At 36.2% G+C, this 16,092-nt stretch overlaps 1 protein-coding gene and 3 long non-coding RNA genes across 7 annotated transcripts in view; 2 read left to right on the top strand and 2 right to left on the bottom strand.

Annotated features, from left to right (window-relative positions):
• Positions 1–1,554: 1,554 nt before the first annotated feature.
• On the bottom strand, positions 1,555–5,736 carry LOC136250667 (uncharacterized). Its single transcript, XR_010698626.1, has 3 exons — positions 5,578–5,736; positions 2,038–2,179; positions 1,555–1,738 (listed from the first exon to the last, which is right to left on the bottom strand). It is a non-coding gene; the product is annotated as an uncharacterized lncRNA (long non-coding RNA).
• Positions 4,670–7,157, top strand: LOC136250666 (uncharacterized). Of its 3 annotated transcripts, XR_010698624.1 has the most exons (9): positions 4,671–5,777; positions 5,829–5,967; positions 6,015–6,124; positions 6,354–6,405; positions 6,469–6,537; positions 6,586–6,627; positions 6,686–6,814; positions 6,871–6,908; positions 6,960–7,157. It is a non-coding gene; the product is annotated as an uncharacterized lncRNA (long non-coding RNA). The 3 variants fall into 3 exon arrangements; XR_010698625.1 differs by having other exon boundaries at positions 4,670–5,967; positions 6,591–6,627; XR_010698623.1 differs by having other exon boundaries at positions 4,671–5,967.
• The window catches only part of LOC136250663 (adenylate cyclase type 8-like), a 36,021-nt gene continuing 26,743 nt past the window's right edge, over positions 6,815–16,092 (bottom strand). Inside the window, exon 25 of one of the 2 annotated variants that reach the window (XM_066042890.1) lies at positions 6,815–7,065. In XM_066042890.1, the coding sequence (XP_065898962.1) occupies positions 6,947–7,065 (119 nt within the window). In that variant the 3' untranslated portion in view covers positions 6,815–6,946. The remainder of the gene's footprint in view (positions 7,066–16,092) is intronic. The other variant, XM_066042891.1, reaches the window with a different exon arrangement.
• On the top strand, positions 7,477–8,437 carry LOC136250668 (uncharacterized). Its single transcript, XR_010698627.1, has 3 exons — positions 7,477–7,688; positions 7,844–7,933; positions 8,130–8,437. It is a non-coding gene; the product is annotated as an uncharacterized lncRNA (long non-coding RNA).

Here is a 16,092-nt window from a genome sequence, read left to right as displayed (position 1 = left end):
ACTTTGTAAAAATGTGTTTGGGTTTAAAGGTGCCCATGCAATTATCCCTTCAACATAAAACAAGAGCAGTATGCTCCTTGTCTTACTCAGAAACTGAAATTTGAAGTTTGATCTTCTAAAGCATTATTTAGGACAAAAGACATTGATTTCTTTTAGGCTGTAGAATTGTGTCAGCATATTGATATTCACGATTTTTCAATGAATATAACTGGAATGCATAGTGATATAAACGCTAAGCCAGTAGAGGTAGCATTGTAGCTAAATATAAACATAAGATTTTGATATAATTATCCATATACTATACATTCTGATTGGTTACAACATAGCAACCATATTAAATAATTTGCATCCATTGGCAAATGGAGCCAATTTTTTCAGGCATATATATATATACACAGTAAAAACAAAGTAGTGAACGTCACTACTTTATGTAGTGACGTTCACTACTTTTAGATTCACTACAACATAGTGAATTATCAAAGTAGTGAAGGTCACTACCAATGTAGTGACGTTCACTACATTTTAATTCACTACGTTGTAGTGAAATCATAATGTAGTGACGTTCACTACAAAAAGTAGTGACGTTCACTACATTTTAATTCACTACGTTGTAGTGAAATCATACTGTAGTGACGTTCACTACAAAAAGTAGTGACCTTCACTACATTTTAATTCACTACATTGTAGTGAAATCATAATGTAGTGACGGTCACTACAAAAAGTAGTGACCTTCACTACATTATAAATTTTTACTACACATCAATATAACAGCATGTCAAGAACACTGTTACTGTCAAGAACACTGTTACTGTCAGTAACATTTAACATTGGTATATAAAGGACAGTTTCTGAGGTATCATAACAGACTATAAACCAAAATTGCAGGTTGATAGACTTCTTTAAATAAAATGTTACCTCTGAAAAATGACAACCTCTTTATAACAGTATGGTCACAAAGTGTCCACTAGAAGTATCATCTGCATATTTCACCACAACTATGTAAACTTGCTGTGTATTCACAGTAGTATAGGCTAAATGTAGCAAAACCAAACAAAATATCCGATTGTACATATGTGAGTGTGGGTGTGTGTGTGTGTATGTGATAACACTGGAAAACAGCAGTCATGTATTGTAGCCTCAGATTTTCTATTGGTAGGGACTATACAGTACATTTGATAAATTTCTGATCTGAAGATTAAGATTCCCACCTGAAGCCATTTATTGATGTGAAAAGGATGCTTATAAGAAGATACTATGAGTTTGCACATGAAAGATCACATGACAACCTTTAGAAATTTGCAGGGGATATGGTATGGGATGCTGCTGTCAATGCTAAGGAGCTAGGATTTACTTCACAAAGGACTTTCATTCATTGATTAGGTTCAATATGTACTTCTGCAGGAACGTCAATGAAGTCTTTGCAGACATTCTACTAGGCTGTAGTAAGCCAAGTAAAAAAAGTTTTGACTACTTTTCTGGACATGGGGAAACTAGGCAAATCTGATGTCAAACTGTACTCATAAAATTTAGTATGTAAATGCTATAAATACCTGCATTTATGAAACCACTAAACTTTCACATTCGTGTAATCAAAATGGTAAATGTAAAATATTATATAACATCAACTATACGTACTGTTAAGTTTAACAATGGAAATATACGTATAATGTACATACGTAACAAAAACACATCTTTAACCAGCTTCTGCATCTTTCATCCAGCAGTGGGCAGAACGAGTCTGTAAATGAAAAACAATATATCATGTACATGTATCTGGAAACATAGACATTTGTGAAATGTGCCTTGTTCTGTATTTATTAGGGATGAAAAAATTACTCGCTAAGGAAATTCACTCAGACAGTCTTTCTAGAATCCACTCAAACTAGCTCATTATGTCACACGACCATACAATCCCCTTCTAGCCTGACTTAAAAAACTGTAAACTTCACACTAATGTATTTTAAGGAATATACAGGATTTTACGCTACATAGTATATACTACGTAAATAAACCACATATAGTCTAAAATCATAGTACCTTAACATCTAAGATAATAATGCTGAGTATCTGGTTATGTTTTTAAATGCAACGTAGCCACCCTGAAGACACATCCTTTGCCAGCTTCTTTCCAAGTTCCAACTTCTTTTTTATCTTTCATCACGCAGTGGCCATTACAGATCTGCAATAGAAAACAATACTTTAAACTGAAAAGATAAAATGAAATAATTGCACATATTTTGTGACTTTGCGTATGTGATTGGCTGAGCAAAGACCGGTTATTTTCGCCCATTCCTTGGATTCTATTTTATTGCTTCTCCGTTATATATAGTAACAAAAGGAGTGGACAAAGAAGAAGACCATTCCAACAATGAAGTGACCATGGTAAACTTAATTTTTACCGCATCACCCATAACTCACATGGCTTCTGATGTATATACATGAAATAAAGATTGTCTTACTCCCATGAAAAGGCAAATCTGATGGTTTATATAGGTTTTATTGATTCGTGCTTTGTTTCAGTACATAAAAACTAAAACATGCATAATTTTTTATGCAGCATGCATATTTTTATACTCAATACTTTTTTACTACAAAATAGAACCATACAAAAACAGCTGGTTTTCGCTCACTATTATAACTGTGGATAATTGACTCTGCTATATCTGATTACTAGAGATCCATTAGCTACAGTATTAAGTAACTCTTGATACCTCCAAGTTTACCCTTAAAGCTTCTGAGAAAGCTGGTACATGTCTCAGTGACACTATCATTTGGCAGTGTTTCATGTAGGGTTGGTGGTGAGAGTATTCATGGCAGCAGGCAATCACATATTATATGCATAATTCAATTATTTGTGAATGGTTATCGCTATCATACAGAAGCGATCATGGAATTGAATTGAATAAAAGCCGATGGCATATAACAGGTTTAGCATCATCCTGTTTCTTGCAGTATTGAAATGTTAAATATTTGCTCAGCACTTGCATTTACTGGAAGTGATACAATACAGACTGGAAATACGGCTGGTCAAGTATAAAAACAGGGGCAGATCCAGGGAGTTCAAAGGGTTCCATGGAACCTCATTCTGGAAATTCCCCATGCTAAATCCGCCATTGCTTTGGTTCCATTCCAAGAAGCCAAAATGCTCCAAATGGCTCTCTATAAATTCTCTCTTGAAAAGCACCCTAGTGATATGACTATGGTTGACAGTCTCACAGTAAACAATGAAGGTGCAAGATACTTTAATAGAGCATACCAATACTACAAGAACAATGGCTGGTCTCCGTAGTCAAGCGATGAATAGATGTTTGGTTCCCCTTTTACATTGGTCCCATCAGCAGCATATGGAGAATATAGTAATTGTTTAAACAGAATGACTTCAGAATTTACTTCTGGGGGCCGCACAATGTAAGGATTCCACCCATACCCTACTAGAAAGAGTACTACCCTGGCAGCACCCACTCCTTCACAAAAAGAGGAAGGGTCTGGTCACTCTCACTATAGCATTACAGAGTTGCAACTATGGAAGATAATTAAACAATGAGATCACAATGGCAGCAAGAATGGCATGTTTAACAACCATACGAAGTAAGCATAGTTATAGGTTAAACAAACTCAACCAAAAAGCACAACCAAAAAAATAGTTTTTATATTGATTAGGCATCACGAGTACATCAGCTCCAACTACATGGCCCTCTACCTCCATCTTTTGTTCTTTTAAAGAACACCCTATTGTTGACTACAAGCAGCCATTACATCTTCACAAAACATATTACAAAATTCCAAGAGCTATTATTAACTCTTGATAATTCTATAGTATCAATGCATGGTAACTTAAAAAAAATTGTGAATACCAACAACATAATCTGATTGGCACAGCCTGTTTTCTGTAACATGCTACTGATTTGAATACTAGAGTAACCGGACCAGGATGGGCACCGGCACATTATACAGTAACTGAATTAAAATAACTTGACCAGAAATGAAAATCTTCCAGCACTTGCAAAGTCGAGGCTTCATATTCTGGGAATGGCATTACAAGACCAGTGAGCTCTTTAGGATGTCTTTGGAGTGAGCTCCATAAAAAAAGTTATCACAAAATGATCTCAGTAGTATTTCTGACCCTTTAAAGAACTCTTAGATAACAAGGGAAGAACAAAAATTTTGGTCTCAACAGTTATGGTTAATACATTTTTTACCTCTGAAAGAGGAAAACCTGCAAAAAATGGATAAAAATTCTGGGTCCCAAAATGTCCAAAATAGCACATGAATAAATAGTACATGAAATCAGTCAATAGTGAGGACAAACCTTTCCATAAATATTAATTGAGGTCTGGCTGACATTGACCACAGTTGCAGGTCGCACAGTGGACTGGCAGCTAGTATCCTAATTAATGCCTGCACATCCACAAACTTTGGCACAGTCGCAATGTGTCATTGGGTTCAGAAAAGAAAAGAATGCCATAAATTCATTTTCCAGGTCAGTAGTCTGGCCATGCAAGTATATATATATAATAATAATAATAGTGAGAGACTATTGACCCCGGGCCATCAATAAATAATGTCAGTAGCATATAGACCCTTTGCAGGTGAGCTGCTGCCATAGCAACATTCACCATTTTGGAGTACAACCTGATTTGCAACCCTGATAGCCAGTGTTGGGCAAGTTACGTTGTAAAAGTAACTAGTTACATATTACTTGCAACTGAACTATTTAGTTACAGTTACATATTACTCATAAAATAAAGTAACTATAATAATATTACATATTATATTACTTTGTGTCCACAGCCTTAAGCTGTCACGTGTGAAATTACCACTTTATCACGTGACATGATTGCGTTGTTGGAAAACGTGCAAATCTTGGTTTTAAGTAAGAAGCTGGTGAATAAGCTTCATTCAGTAGGCTTCGTTACTTCGTTGTGGCTAGGCATTACTCAGAGGACAATGAACGAGATTAGTAACTTCGTTACTTGTAGTAATAGTATTATGTAATATTACAGTAACTATATTACATAGGTAATGCGTTACATTTGTAAGCAAAGTAACTTGAGTTATATTACTCGTTTTTATAGCGTATTTCGTTATATTACTTAGTTACCACAAAAGTAATATTACATAACGCGTTACTAATGTAACGTGTTACTCCCGAGTCCCAACACTGCTGATAGCATAGGGGAGAGTGTACGTTTAACCTACATGGTCAACCTTTGCTGTGGAATGCAGGAGAAGCAGCCCTAGGTATTGTTTTACTCTTATGAAAAGCAATGCTATCAGGTTTGCAAAACTGGTTGTACTCCAAGATGGCGGATGCTGCTATGGCAGCAGCTCACCTGCGAAGGGTCTACAGCCATACCAGGGATGGCGATGACCAGGGTTAGAGCCCTGGTAATCAATCAAAGCACCGGTAATTTGTCAGTGTAAAGTGCTATTAGCCCTGGTAATAACATCTTAAAACCTTCGTAATTATGAAAGGTTGGCCATAGACAGTATATTGTACGTAGAATATACTATCTATGGGCTGGCTAACGCCGATTAATTTAAATGTGTGTTTACAGTTACAGCTTGTTTACTTACGATTTTAAACAGACTAATCAGGAACGGTTGATTACAGACGATAAACAGTATAGATCTTCAGATACAGAGTGCATAGCACTAAGCAGTAGCACCTCGAGTAGCATCATGTCAAGGAAACTCTAAATAATGCCACATATAATTGATGACGTCATCTACTTGGTAACATCGTTGCTCACTTAGTTACGTGCTGTAGAAGTCGTGTAAGTGGAAGACTAATAATTGTTCTTTTACTTCTGTTTTCTATTGACTAGAGACTGTTTCGTAATTGTGACGTGCGGTCAGGTGGCCGCAGAGTGGCCCGGTCTCTCGAGTCAACTGAGTAGGCTAAGCAGCTTCGCACTGCGTACCTAGTAGCTGTTGCATTTAGCAAGTGGTTAACAATTCAGAAAAGTAAGTCTTAAATTGTAATTATTTGTTTTACACTTTTGCACACGTAGACTACCCCAGCCTGCAAAGTTGGCTGCCCGCCAATTTCTCGGCGCCGGCACTGTAGTACCAGAGCAGAGAGGTGATGAAGTTTGGGGCTTTCATTTTAATATACCATAAGGTATAGCACATAGTAACTGAATTGAGTGATGGAGTACTGACACTTATGGTGTGACTGGCGGTTGCTTACAAACTGGATTGTCACAGTGTACACTGACGTATTTTAGCTTTCTGACATACCTGAGCTTCACGGTTTTACCACTACTAGCTAATCACTTTTTTTTTTGTTTTCTGTATGTATGCATGTTTGTCAGTTTTGTTCTTGTATTTACCTTGCCGTTCCCACGCAGATCTTTTACTACGATCTGATTGTGGTTGCATGAGACCGAGGTCGCACATACTGTAAGCTAACTCTACTTATTGTGTTTTCTCATTTATAATAATGATGGTTCTCTCTCCATGCAGTAGCCGATTGATATTCATTGCAGTGGTGTATACCTGTGGGGTACTGCTGTGTGTCTGCAAGTGTTTAAGGTTTGTAGCTTTAAACAACCATTCTGCAGTTAAAATGTTGTTTGGCAGTTTAGTTAATACTGACTTTCCATTGGTAGCAGTTTTAAACAGGTAAATACTTTGGCTTATTACATTGGAGATTGTTTACGATCTTTGTTTCTTGATATAGCGAATACTGCAAGACTAGCAAATGAAACAATTTGCAACCACTATACTGTGGTTACTAATAGGAACTGATCTAACATATCAGATGGTTATACCATGAACCCATCCCTTACGCACAGTTGTGCAATAGTTGGTAAGTGCATATATATGTTTATCTCATATTACGTATCAACAATTATTTTATCACAGCATAAATCATGTACATCTGCTCTATTGTAGCTATGCTGGTAAGATTTATTTAGCTACCATAGTTTGTATTATATTGTTATATCTTGCAGTTCAATGAGAAAACTTGCAATATACACTGCACAGTATCAGTATCTGATGCATCTTTGCTGCTGCAGAATCTTCTCACAAGAAATTTCTGGACTAACATGTATGCACCTATACAAAAAAACTGACATTTTGTATACATGTATTTTTACTTGTATGCAGTATTGTTTTTAATGGAATTCTATGGTGCATGAATACATAAACTGGATGCAAATGCGATGTAGTGAAATCACCGCAAATAAGTAGTGACGTTCACTGTAAAATAGTAGTGAAGTTCACTACTAATGGCACTGCAAGTAGTGACGTTCACTACAGTTAGTAGTGACGTTCACTACAGTTGGTAGTGACGTTCACTACAATTAGTAGTGACGTTCACTACTTTTTTGTAGTGACGTTCACTACAAAAAAGTAGTGAACGTCACTACACAAAAATAGTGAGTATTGTGGCAGAGGTTTCACTACTAATTAGTAGTGACGTTCACTACTTTGTTTTTACTGTGTATTATTTCATTAAATATTTTATTCTATTGTTGCTACATATAATCTATTGTTTACCTTTAATTTGTTAGTACACTAGCTTCCACTTAAAAATGGATATTTATGCCTGGTGGCACTAAAGGTGTGTCACAGTTGAGCAGACAATTTTAATCAGATGAGCTCGAGAAGTACAATGTATAATGATTGCTCAAACAGAGGAAGACCTGGAGAATGCTGATACAATAACATTGAGGGAGGTAGCAAAGAGATATAACTGTAGAGAAAGTAATGTTTTTAGTTTGCAAATTAATGTAAATCTGCATGGCTGTAGCTTATAGCAATAGTAGACATGCTATACTCTAAGACTGATGTGCATAGTAATTAATTGTGCAATAATTTTTTTTAATTGTAGTTCTGTTTGCTGAATCTTTGCTATTGAATGAAGCATGTGCATTGCCTGCTGAGATGAAGTAGGAAAACATAACATGGCAGAGATTTTATGGTGAGTTTATGAGTTCTAATGTATAGTTCAGTAATGAATGTATATTAAGTAGCAATGTTTTATTATTGTTAAGTGCGTTGTATAGCTACTCGCTACTTACTGTCATGCTTGTGGATGGGAAGACAATGTGTTTAGCTACTCCTATCTGAATGTATACTCCTTGAGTTAACAACATCCACATTAATTTGTGCTGTAGGTCCAGTGTGATGAATATACTATTTACAGTATGTATAAACAAGAAAAGTATGTAAACAAGAAATTGGATCCTCAAAAGAAGAAGAGTGTACATATAGTATATAAAAATGCAAATACAGTGAGGAGCCATGTTGCACAACTGCATGATGACACTTACGAAGTTCATTTTTCCAGTTATTAGCTTTGCACAAGCAGTATAATTATGTATAATTCAGTTAGAACTTACTAGCTACCATGCATGTTGTAATTGCTCTCCTTGCTTATTTACCCAATTCTGTTGTAAATTGTCACACTTATAATTGAGTATATTATAAGACCATCTGCATGCTTCTGATAGCTACAGTATAAAGTAGCATACATGCACAGTACCATTTATGTAAAGTTCTGCAGACAAAGTGAGATATAGTGGGTATTGCATGGGCATGGCAAGGATAAAATGCATGTGTGTGCTGATGAATAAATTTATAGTTACAGCTCAGTAGTAAACAGATTATTGTGTTGTGTTCTAAGTTTGCTCAGCTAGAAATGCTTGTAAAGATAGCCCATTGTAGCTAGGTGATGGCAAGGCTAGAAGATACTGAGAAAAAGCATAATACGCATATGGTACGTACCATACGCGTATGTCTATACCGTACGCGTATGGTACGGAAAATCGTACCGTAAGCGTATGGTATGTACCATACGCGTATGGTATATGTACCATACGCGTACGGTACAAAATACGCATATGGTATAGAACACAGCTATTGTCAGCAGGCTGCGACCTTTTTTTTTTTTTGGTCTTCAACTTACAGTTGGCCTGGTCCCCTCACTCCTTGGCCTGCTCCTATACCGCCCCTGCATTATATTATGGGCAAATGGCAATGGCTGCTGCTGCTTCATATCAGGTACTCAGTCTTTTGCAGTGTGAATATAGTTTGTTCATAATAGCTAGCTTTCATATCACTGATACTTTCTGTAAGAAAGTGGCCAAGACAGCCTATTTCCACTGTGTGCAACTCGCATTAACTTATATGATTAATAATTATTAAACTTTTCTATACTCATAGCAAGTTTTTCTCCCTCCCTCTCTTTAGCCTTCGCTATGTAGAGTCATTAATCGATTCCCGGACGAATTTATATCCGGACACCTGTAGCAACCAAACAAAAGGTTCCATAGCCCTGATATTTGCAGCATAGGAGGACATATGCGTTGGCACTTTACATACCAAAAATCACTCCAATCGGTTGAAGCAGGTAGGAATACGAAGCCCAAATGTCCGTCCGGAAAAACGATCAATTACCGGACAAAAAAATCTATATCCAGACAACAGCTCATAATTCCGCAAGAAAAGAACCGATTGCCGCTAAACTCTAGTATAGACTATATAACTTTAGTCTATGTTAGTACCATGATAAAAATTTGGAGTCTGAAATGTACACCAACTGGCAGATTCAGCTTGCTAAAGTTCACCTACTCCAACGACCACTATTTCCGGACACTTCATATATCTAGCAACTAAAAAGTTACTTTAATGCATCTGCAGTCAGACCCGTAGCCAGGGAGTCCTGAAGAACCGCCTTCTTAGAGAAAAGGTCCACAATTTAAGTAAAAAAGGTTCTCAATGTCAGCAAAAGGTCCAAAATTTCAGTAGAAAAGTCCATCAGCTGCAGTTTACTAAAATATTACTAATAAGTAGCAATAGCTATATATCAAGCTAAACTAAATCTCAAGTTAAATGCTCGGGTAACTTATTCAGTAAATACAAGATGGAGATATTCCAATAGAGCAATCAACCACTCTAATAGAACAGTCACTCTAATAGAACAGTCACCTTTACATTTTCTTTTAAAAGCTACTTAATTCCGACATTTACAAAAACATAGTAAGATCATCTAAACTTGATTAAATTATGAAATTGAGGCACTGAGCCACTCAGACCCCCATGAATAATATCCATGCTTCAACTTCATGTAATGTGTAAATTTAATTCCATCCAAAAAATGCACGCCCAAGTAAAGCAGAGTTAACTGCGACAAAAAGCAGTGATATAATAGTGCAGCCATGTGTGAGGTATGGAAATATTAATCATGCAGATGATACAATATTATCGTTGAAGTATTAATAAGAACTATGCATGTGATGCTGCTAGCTTTTAAGTGTTTTTAAAAAAAATTAATTTATTAATGCTTTACAGCACAAGTGCTGAAGGTCTGTAGGACACCTGGTCCTACAGCCTGTTCAAAGACTTTAGCTACTAGACTTTGGCTACTTAAGGTGTGTTTGAAAAGTTGAAGAAAGTGTGTAAGCATCTTCATAAATGCCACTCAGATTTGATTCTCAATAAAGCAATAGATTCTCTGATGTCAATAAATAGTTTGAGCTTGGCCGCGTTTCCTGTATAAGGTAATGCTATGAATAAAGGAAAGGCAAACTATTTATTGCTATATATCAAGAATCTATTGCTTTATTGAGAATCAAATTTGAGTGGCATTTATGAAGATACTCACACACTTAAAAACTAGCAGCATCACATAGTTCTCATTAATACTTTAACAATAATATTGCATTGTCTGATTAATATTTCCATACCTCACACATGGTCACACTATGATATCATTACTTTGTCGCAGTTTACTCTGCATGCTTTACTTGGACACGCACTTTTTTACAGATATAAGTTGTTTTGGATGGGATATACAAACGTATTCATAACACAAATTATGGGTTTCAAACATACCTTTAGAATGCTGTCAGTAAAGCTAAAAGTACACATACACATTATGGTAACAAGAGCACCGAAGAAATTACCAGTTGTTGGTGGTGAGTTGGCATATACATGCATATAGGTGTGATGGTTTTTGAGTAGTTTCATGTGGTGTCTTCTTGCATGATGCAAAGACTATACCTTGACCATGCAGTCAACATCATGCATAGTAGGTAGTTTTGACTAGCTCATTCACAAGTGTCTAGTGCATGGCCAACCTTTGTACATTTTCTTATAGTGTCATGCAATGTCTGGGCTAGAAATGGACACCAAAGCTGGAATCTGCTGGATGCAATATTAATAATAGCTGTACATGTGGTCTAACTTTAGAGAATTTTGTAAATGTTCTTTTAAGCATTCCCAGGATCCAGCTGCAGCTTTGTCACAGTGCAAGGTGTAATCCATATGCCTAGATCTTTCTCAGAATCTGCATTTGTTAGCTCCACACTAGACCCCAAAGTTTCCATTGTATAATTTGCACCTGGGTGTTTTACCTAAATGCATCACTTTGCACTAGCTTCTCCATGTTAAGGTTCAGTAACCAAATTCCATTCCACTCTTGCATGTTATATTCAAGTCTCTCTTGAGTTTTGTGTGACACATCACATATACTTCTAATTATTGAAAATATCTGTGTCATCTGCAAAAATACCCAGTTCAGACTGGATAACTTCGGCAATATCATTTAAATATAGCACAAAAAGTAGTAGCCTTATCACAAAAGACTGCCACCTTCAACATTTCAATGAGCCTAAAATGGGGTACTGAGTCAAAAGCTTTGCTATTACATAATCAGAGACCACTGCATCTGTAACCACAGGTATCCTTTCCATGCCCATTTTTGGCATTTGCCATAAAAGATTGCATGAGTCCGAGGACACATCACATTAATTATTTACCTATAAATGTATACTATATTCATGCCTCAATAGTGATGATTCTTCTTTCTCGTGCAAGACCTTAAGGTTGAGTATAAAAAGCACACTGTATAGTTATAAATTTTGAATTGAATATAATAATACAATAATATACTGGTGCTTAACTTATGCGAGAACATGATTACGTTTATATTCTAACTGCTAAACACAACAGATATGATTATATCACTGATCAGCAAGCTATGGCCAATAGTACATGAAACTCTTGCCCTCTTGCAAGCATGCACACATTATTTGATCACAACAGAGAGAACTCAGACTGTAGCAAAGTCAACAAATTGTCTGGTTTGTCAGCTAGCTAGACCAATTGTTGGTAATAGCGATAGGTCTCATGCTAATGGCAGCAAGCAGTGTAAATTAAGGGTTTCATGCTCAATATTGCAGACTCTTTCCTCGTATTCACACTGTTTCTTTTCTCATTCTTTCAATAATAGCAAGAGAGAATTAAGTGTCATTGAGATGTTTAAAAAACACAATCATATATATGTGCAAAATGCTTAAAAGTGGTCAAGCACCTATAGTCACAGCTGAATCATGGTGGTATGCATTGTACAACAATGTGTAGTTATGAAGGTAAGAGAGCATGGTCCATATGGTTGTCCAGTATAGAATGCAAAGAATCTGGATTCATCTGAAATAAGTGTTTGCTAGTAATTGAGCAAGCAGAAATTCTATAATTTACTGAAAGGATTATAGCATTTAGTGTACTTAGATTAAAATTGCTGTGCATGGGTAATTATAGGCTAGCTATAACTAAACTATCATCCCAAACACATGTTCACTCAGTATGTAAAGAGCGAACAGTGCTTTGACGGCAAAATTATTTTTATGTAGAAACTGATTTATATAATACTACCACTGGATGCAGAAGTTGCTGCAGTGAGTATGCATGCTATCAGGGTGATTGGTCCTTATGCAGTTACACTATTTCATTATCAGTATTATGTGACCGGATTTTCCACACTCATCTGATTCTTTGACTTTAACCACACCACCCAGTATGTCATTGACCTAAAATTTTCACATAATTCTTTCATTGCATTATATAATAACAGGTCAAAATTTGAAAGTGATAGCATACTCCTATAGTCATAAATCTATGGAACCCTGATTTTGTCAAATCTGGTCACATATGTAAAAGGCTAAACTTTACCTTAAGTATTTCTATAGCATAACTGAAACAATTGATGGCCTATATAATATATCTATTTTATTGACCAACTTCCAGCCCTACATGCAGAACTTCGGTTAGGCATGTACAATTCCCTTAGCTTGTAACAAACTCTTCATGCTCATATATACGTACTTAAAACATGGTATAAGGATCATGTACTTTAATAGAGTATATCATGCTACAGGGTGTACACATAGCAATATAGGGCACTAATATTAATGCTTTGTTCCCATGCCAATGTATGTAACATTGTAGAATTTTTTAGTCTAAAGTTGTCACATCATTTCAACATACTTGCAGGATGGCATAAGGAAACCTCATGCTCTTTAATAGTGACATCACCATACAAGCTGCATAGTTACATGGGCAGTGCTAGTGTTTAATGCTTGGCCTTTGTTGAATTAGTTCAATGTAAGACAGTCCTGCATGTAGGGCAGGTACCAATGCTATGCTGTATTCTCTTACTGTATATCTTCCTATCTGTTTCAAAAATACCAACATTTTATTGTACTTACAATCAATAAACTGAGTAGTAGGTTACTTTACTATAATATGGGTCATTCCATGTCAAATCTTAGGGTCACCTCTAGGATTTTGACAAAACTTGGTGTGTTTGTAGTATCTGTGTTGTTTATCACTCATGCAAATTTTTAGCTCCATACACCCCATAGTTTCTGATCTACATGTATAACCACAAATATTTTGAATATTCCATGAAGAATTTTTCCACCTCCAGTTACAAAATTGACCGTAACTTCGCATGGTGAAAATATTTTTAAACACAATTTTCTCTGATGGAAGACTGTTGATTGACCTTTCCAGCGATCCCTAAATTATGGGATATCTACTCAATTATGGTTCAAAAGTATTGTATCGAAAACTTTAATTCTTTATATTTTGAAAATTGCTGCTTGAAATTCTTTGAATTTTTTTGTGAATACTGAATGGGTCATGGTCTATGTGTGATAAAATTTTTGTGGTGGGACTACGATGGGCTCAAGAGATATAATGAATTATGTTGTGGTATGTAGTGGAATTTTGTAGTCTATTATTGCTGTATGGGAGTGTACATCTTCAATAATCACCAAGGCCATGCCAAGTTTGTCTTACAGAGTGGAGGTGTCTAGGTACAGTGCAGCCTGTATTAGTGACTACCTGTATTGAAAGACCATTTATGTGATGCAGTTAATTTATACTTTTCTAATTGGATATTAATGTATAGCACCAAAGCATCAACTCTAGAAATCCAAAAAATGGTCCTTATTAAACAGGTGGACTTTAAATGAGATCACCATGCATCCATAAACACGTGAATGTTGTACCATCTCTTCAGAATTATTTTAAGTCACATCCCGCCATAGTGCTACTGCACTTACATACATAGCCTCACTCCACACTATTCAAGTTACGTACATGGCTGCATGGGTACAACAGACCTCCTCAAAAAGGATACCCAGACACCTTGATATGTTTTCATGATCTCACTTTATAAATGTATGTACATTTGGATCCAAGACAAGTCTGTGGTTTCTCATTTTATAATGGTCCAGGGAATAGAAGAGTTACACTGTATACAGTAGATGCATTACTTGTACCAAGAGTTATTACATTATGAACACTTGCTTGTACCTCAATGTGTGATTTATAGTACTGTAACTAAAATAGCTTTTCAAATTAAAGTATTTTGCATTCACGCTTTCAAGATCAGTACAGGCAAATGCACATGAAAACGTGGTCAATATGTTTACCTCCTGCATGAGTACGTATGTGCATGAATTTATGGTTTGATCTTCAAAGTGGTCATGAGTACAACGTAATTAATTTCACACACTAAAGTGCAAGTAATGCTTGTATACGGTAAAATCCCTCCATTCCTAGGACCATAACAAAGTGCTCATATTACAGAAATCACAGAGGCATCTTGGTCCAAATGTATGTGCACCATTAGCAGGGGTGGATCCAGGGTTTGGCAAGAGGGATGCACCATGACCAACATAGTAGGTAGTTACGTATGTAAAGCAGAAGCACAGAACACCGGAAGCTACAGGTATCTTATATATATATATATCACGACTGAAAATTTTGATGTAGGGTACTTTTAAGCACAAGTATCTAATAAATCATGCTTTCTAAGTAGTGTACATTGATCAAGAGCTGTAGGGATCATGCAGTGACATACAGTCATGAATTCAGTTGTATATATAGAATGACATGCGAAGGACCAAATGCATTTAAATTCCTAGCAAGCTATATAGCTAAGTGTACATACTGTATGTCCATGCTACAGATGCAAATTGTAATTACTGTGGAGAAATTGACTGACTGCTCTTTTAGAGTATACATCTTGATCTTTTGTATGTTGTTTTTTTTTGAAAAGGAGGGGAGAGGGGTGAGTGAACTCGTGATAATAATTTAACATAGGGCAGTGATACTAAGGCCCATATTTGGTGATTATTAGTTTCTCATCCACCGCCCGCATCCTTCTTAAGCTACCGCATGGTAAGTCATTATTTACTCTGTGCATGCTTAGAAGAACACGTGATACCAACTATTATAATTTTTTAATGATTAACGCTACAATGCGCTATATATCGTCAGGAGAACTGTTGTTTTCCTTAGCAAATTGCTGCAGTGCCAGTTGCAATCGTGTTCTATCGACTTCATCAAAGCAGGCTTTCAGTTGACTGTCGAAAAACAGTTAGCGATCACGAAAAGTAGAATCAGCTGCTGAAGGAAATGTTTGTAGTAAGAAAGAAAGAAAGACAATTTGGACAAGGTCTGTACATCAGTGTGTTGATATTATAAAATAATGGCATAATGGTAATACCCTCCCGCCCGCATCATAATAATTAGAAAGGCTGGATGAGAAACTAATAATCACCAAATAGGGGCCTAAAGTTTTTGGAAATTTTAAAAAATTTTATATCTGGCCACCTGTAAGTGTTTTGTTGTATTTATTGCTGTTTTATGTATTATATGGACTACTACTATTCCGTAAAGGTGGTTTTTGCTGCATACAATGTCTGTAGGGTGATTTTTAAAGGCGGAATTTGGGCAGTGCGCGAAACATTCACTACGATCCCTACTTAAACGGTACGACCGTAC

This window comes from Dysidea avara, chromosome 3 (assembly GCF_963678975.1).
Source record: "Dysidea avara chromosome 3, odDysAvar1.4, whole genome shotgun sequence".
Taxonomy (NCBI): domain Eukaryota; kingdom Metazoa; phylum Porifera; class Demospongiae; order Dictyoceratida; family Dysideidae; genus Dysidea; species Dysidea avara.
Note: the sequence above shows the minus strand (reverse complement) of the source record. Positions and strands in the feature narration are given on the sequence as shown.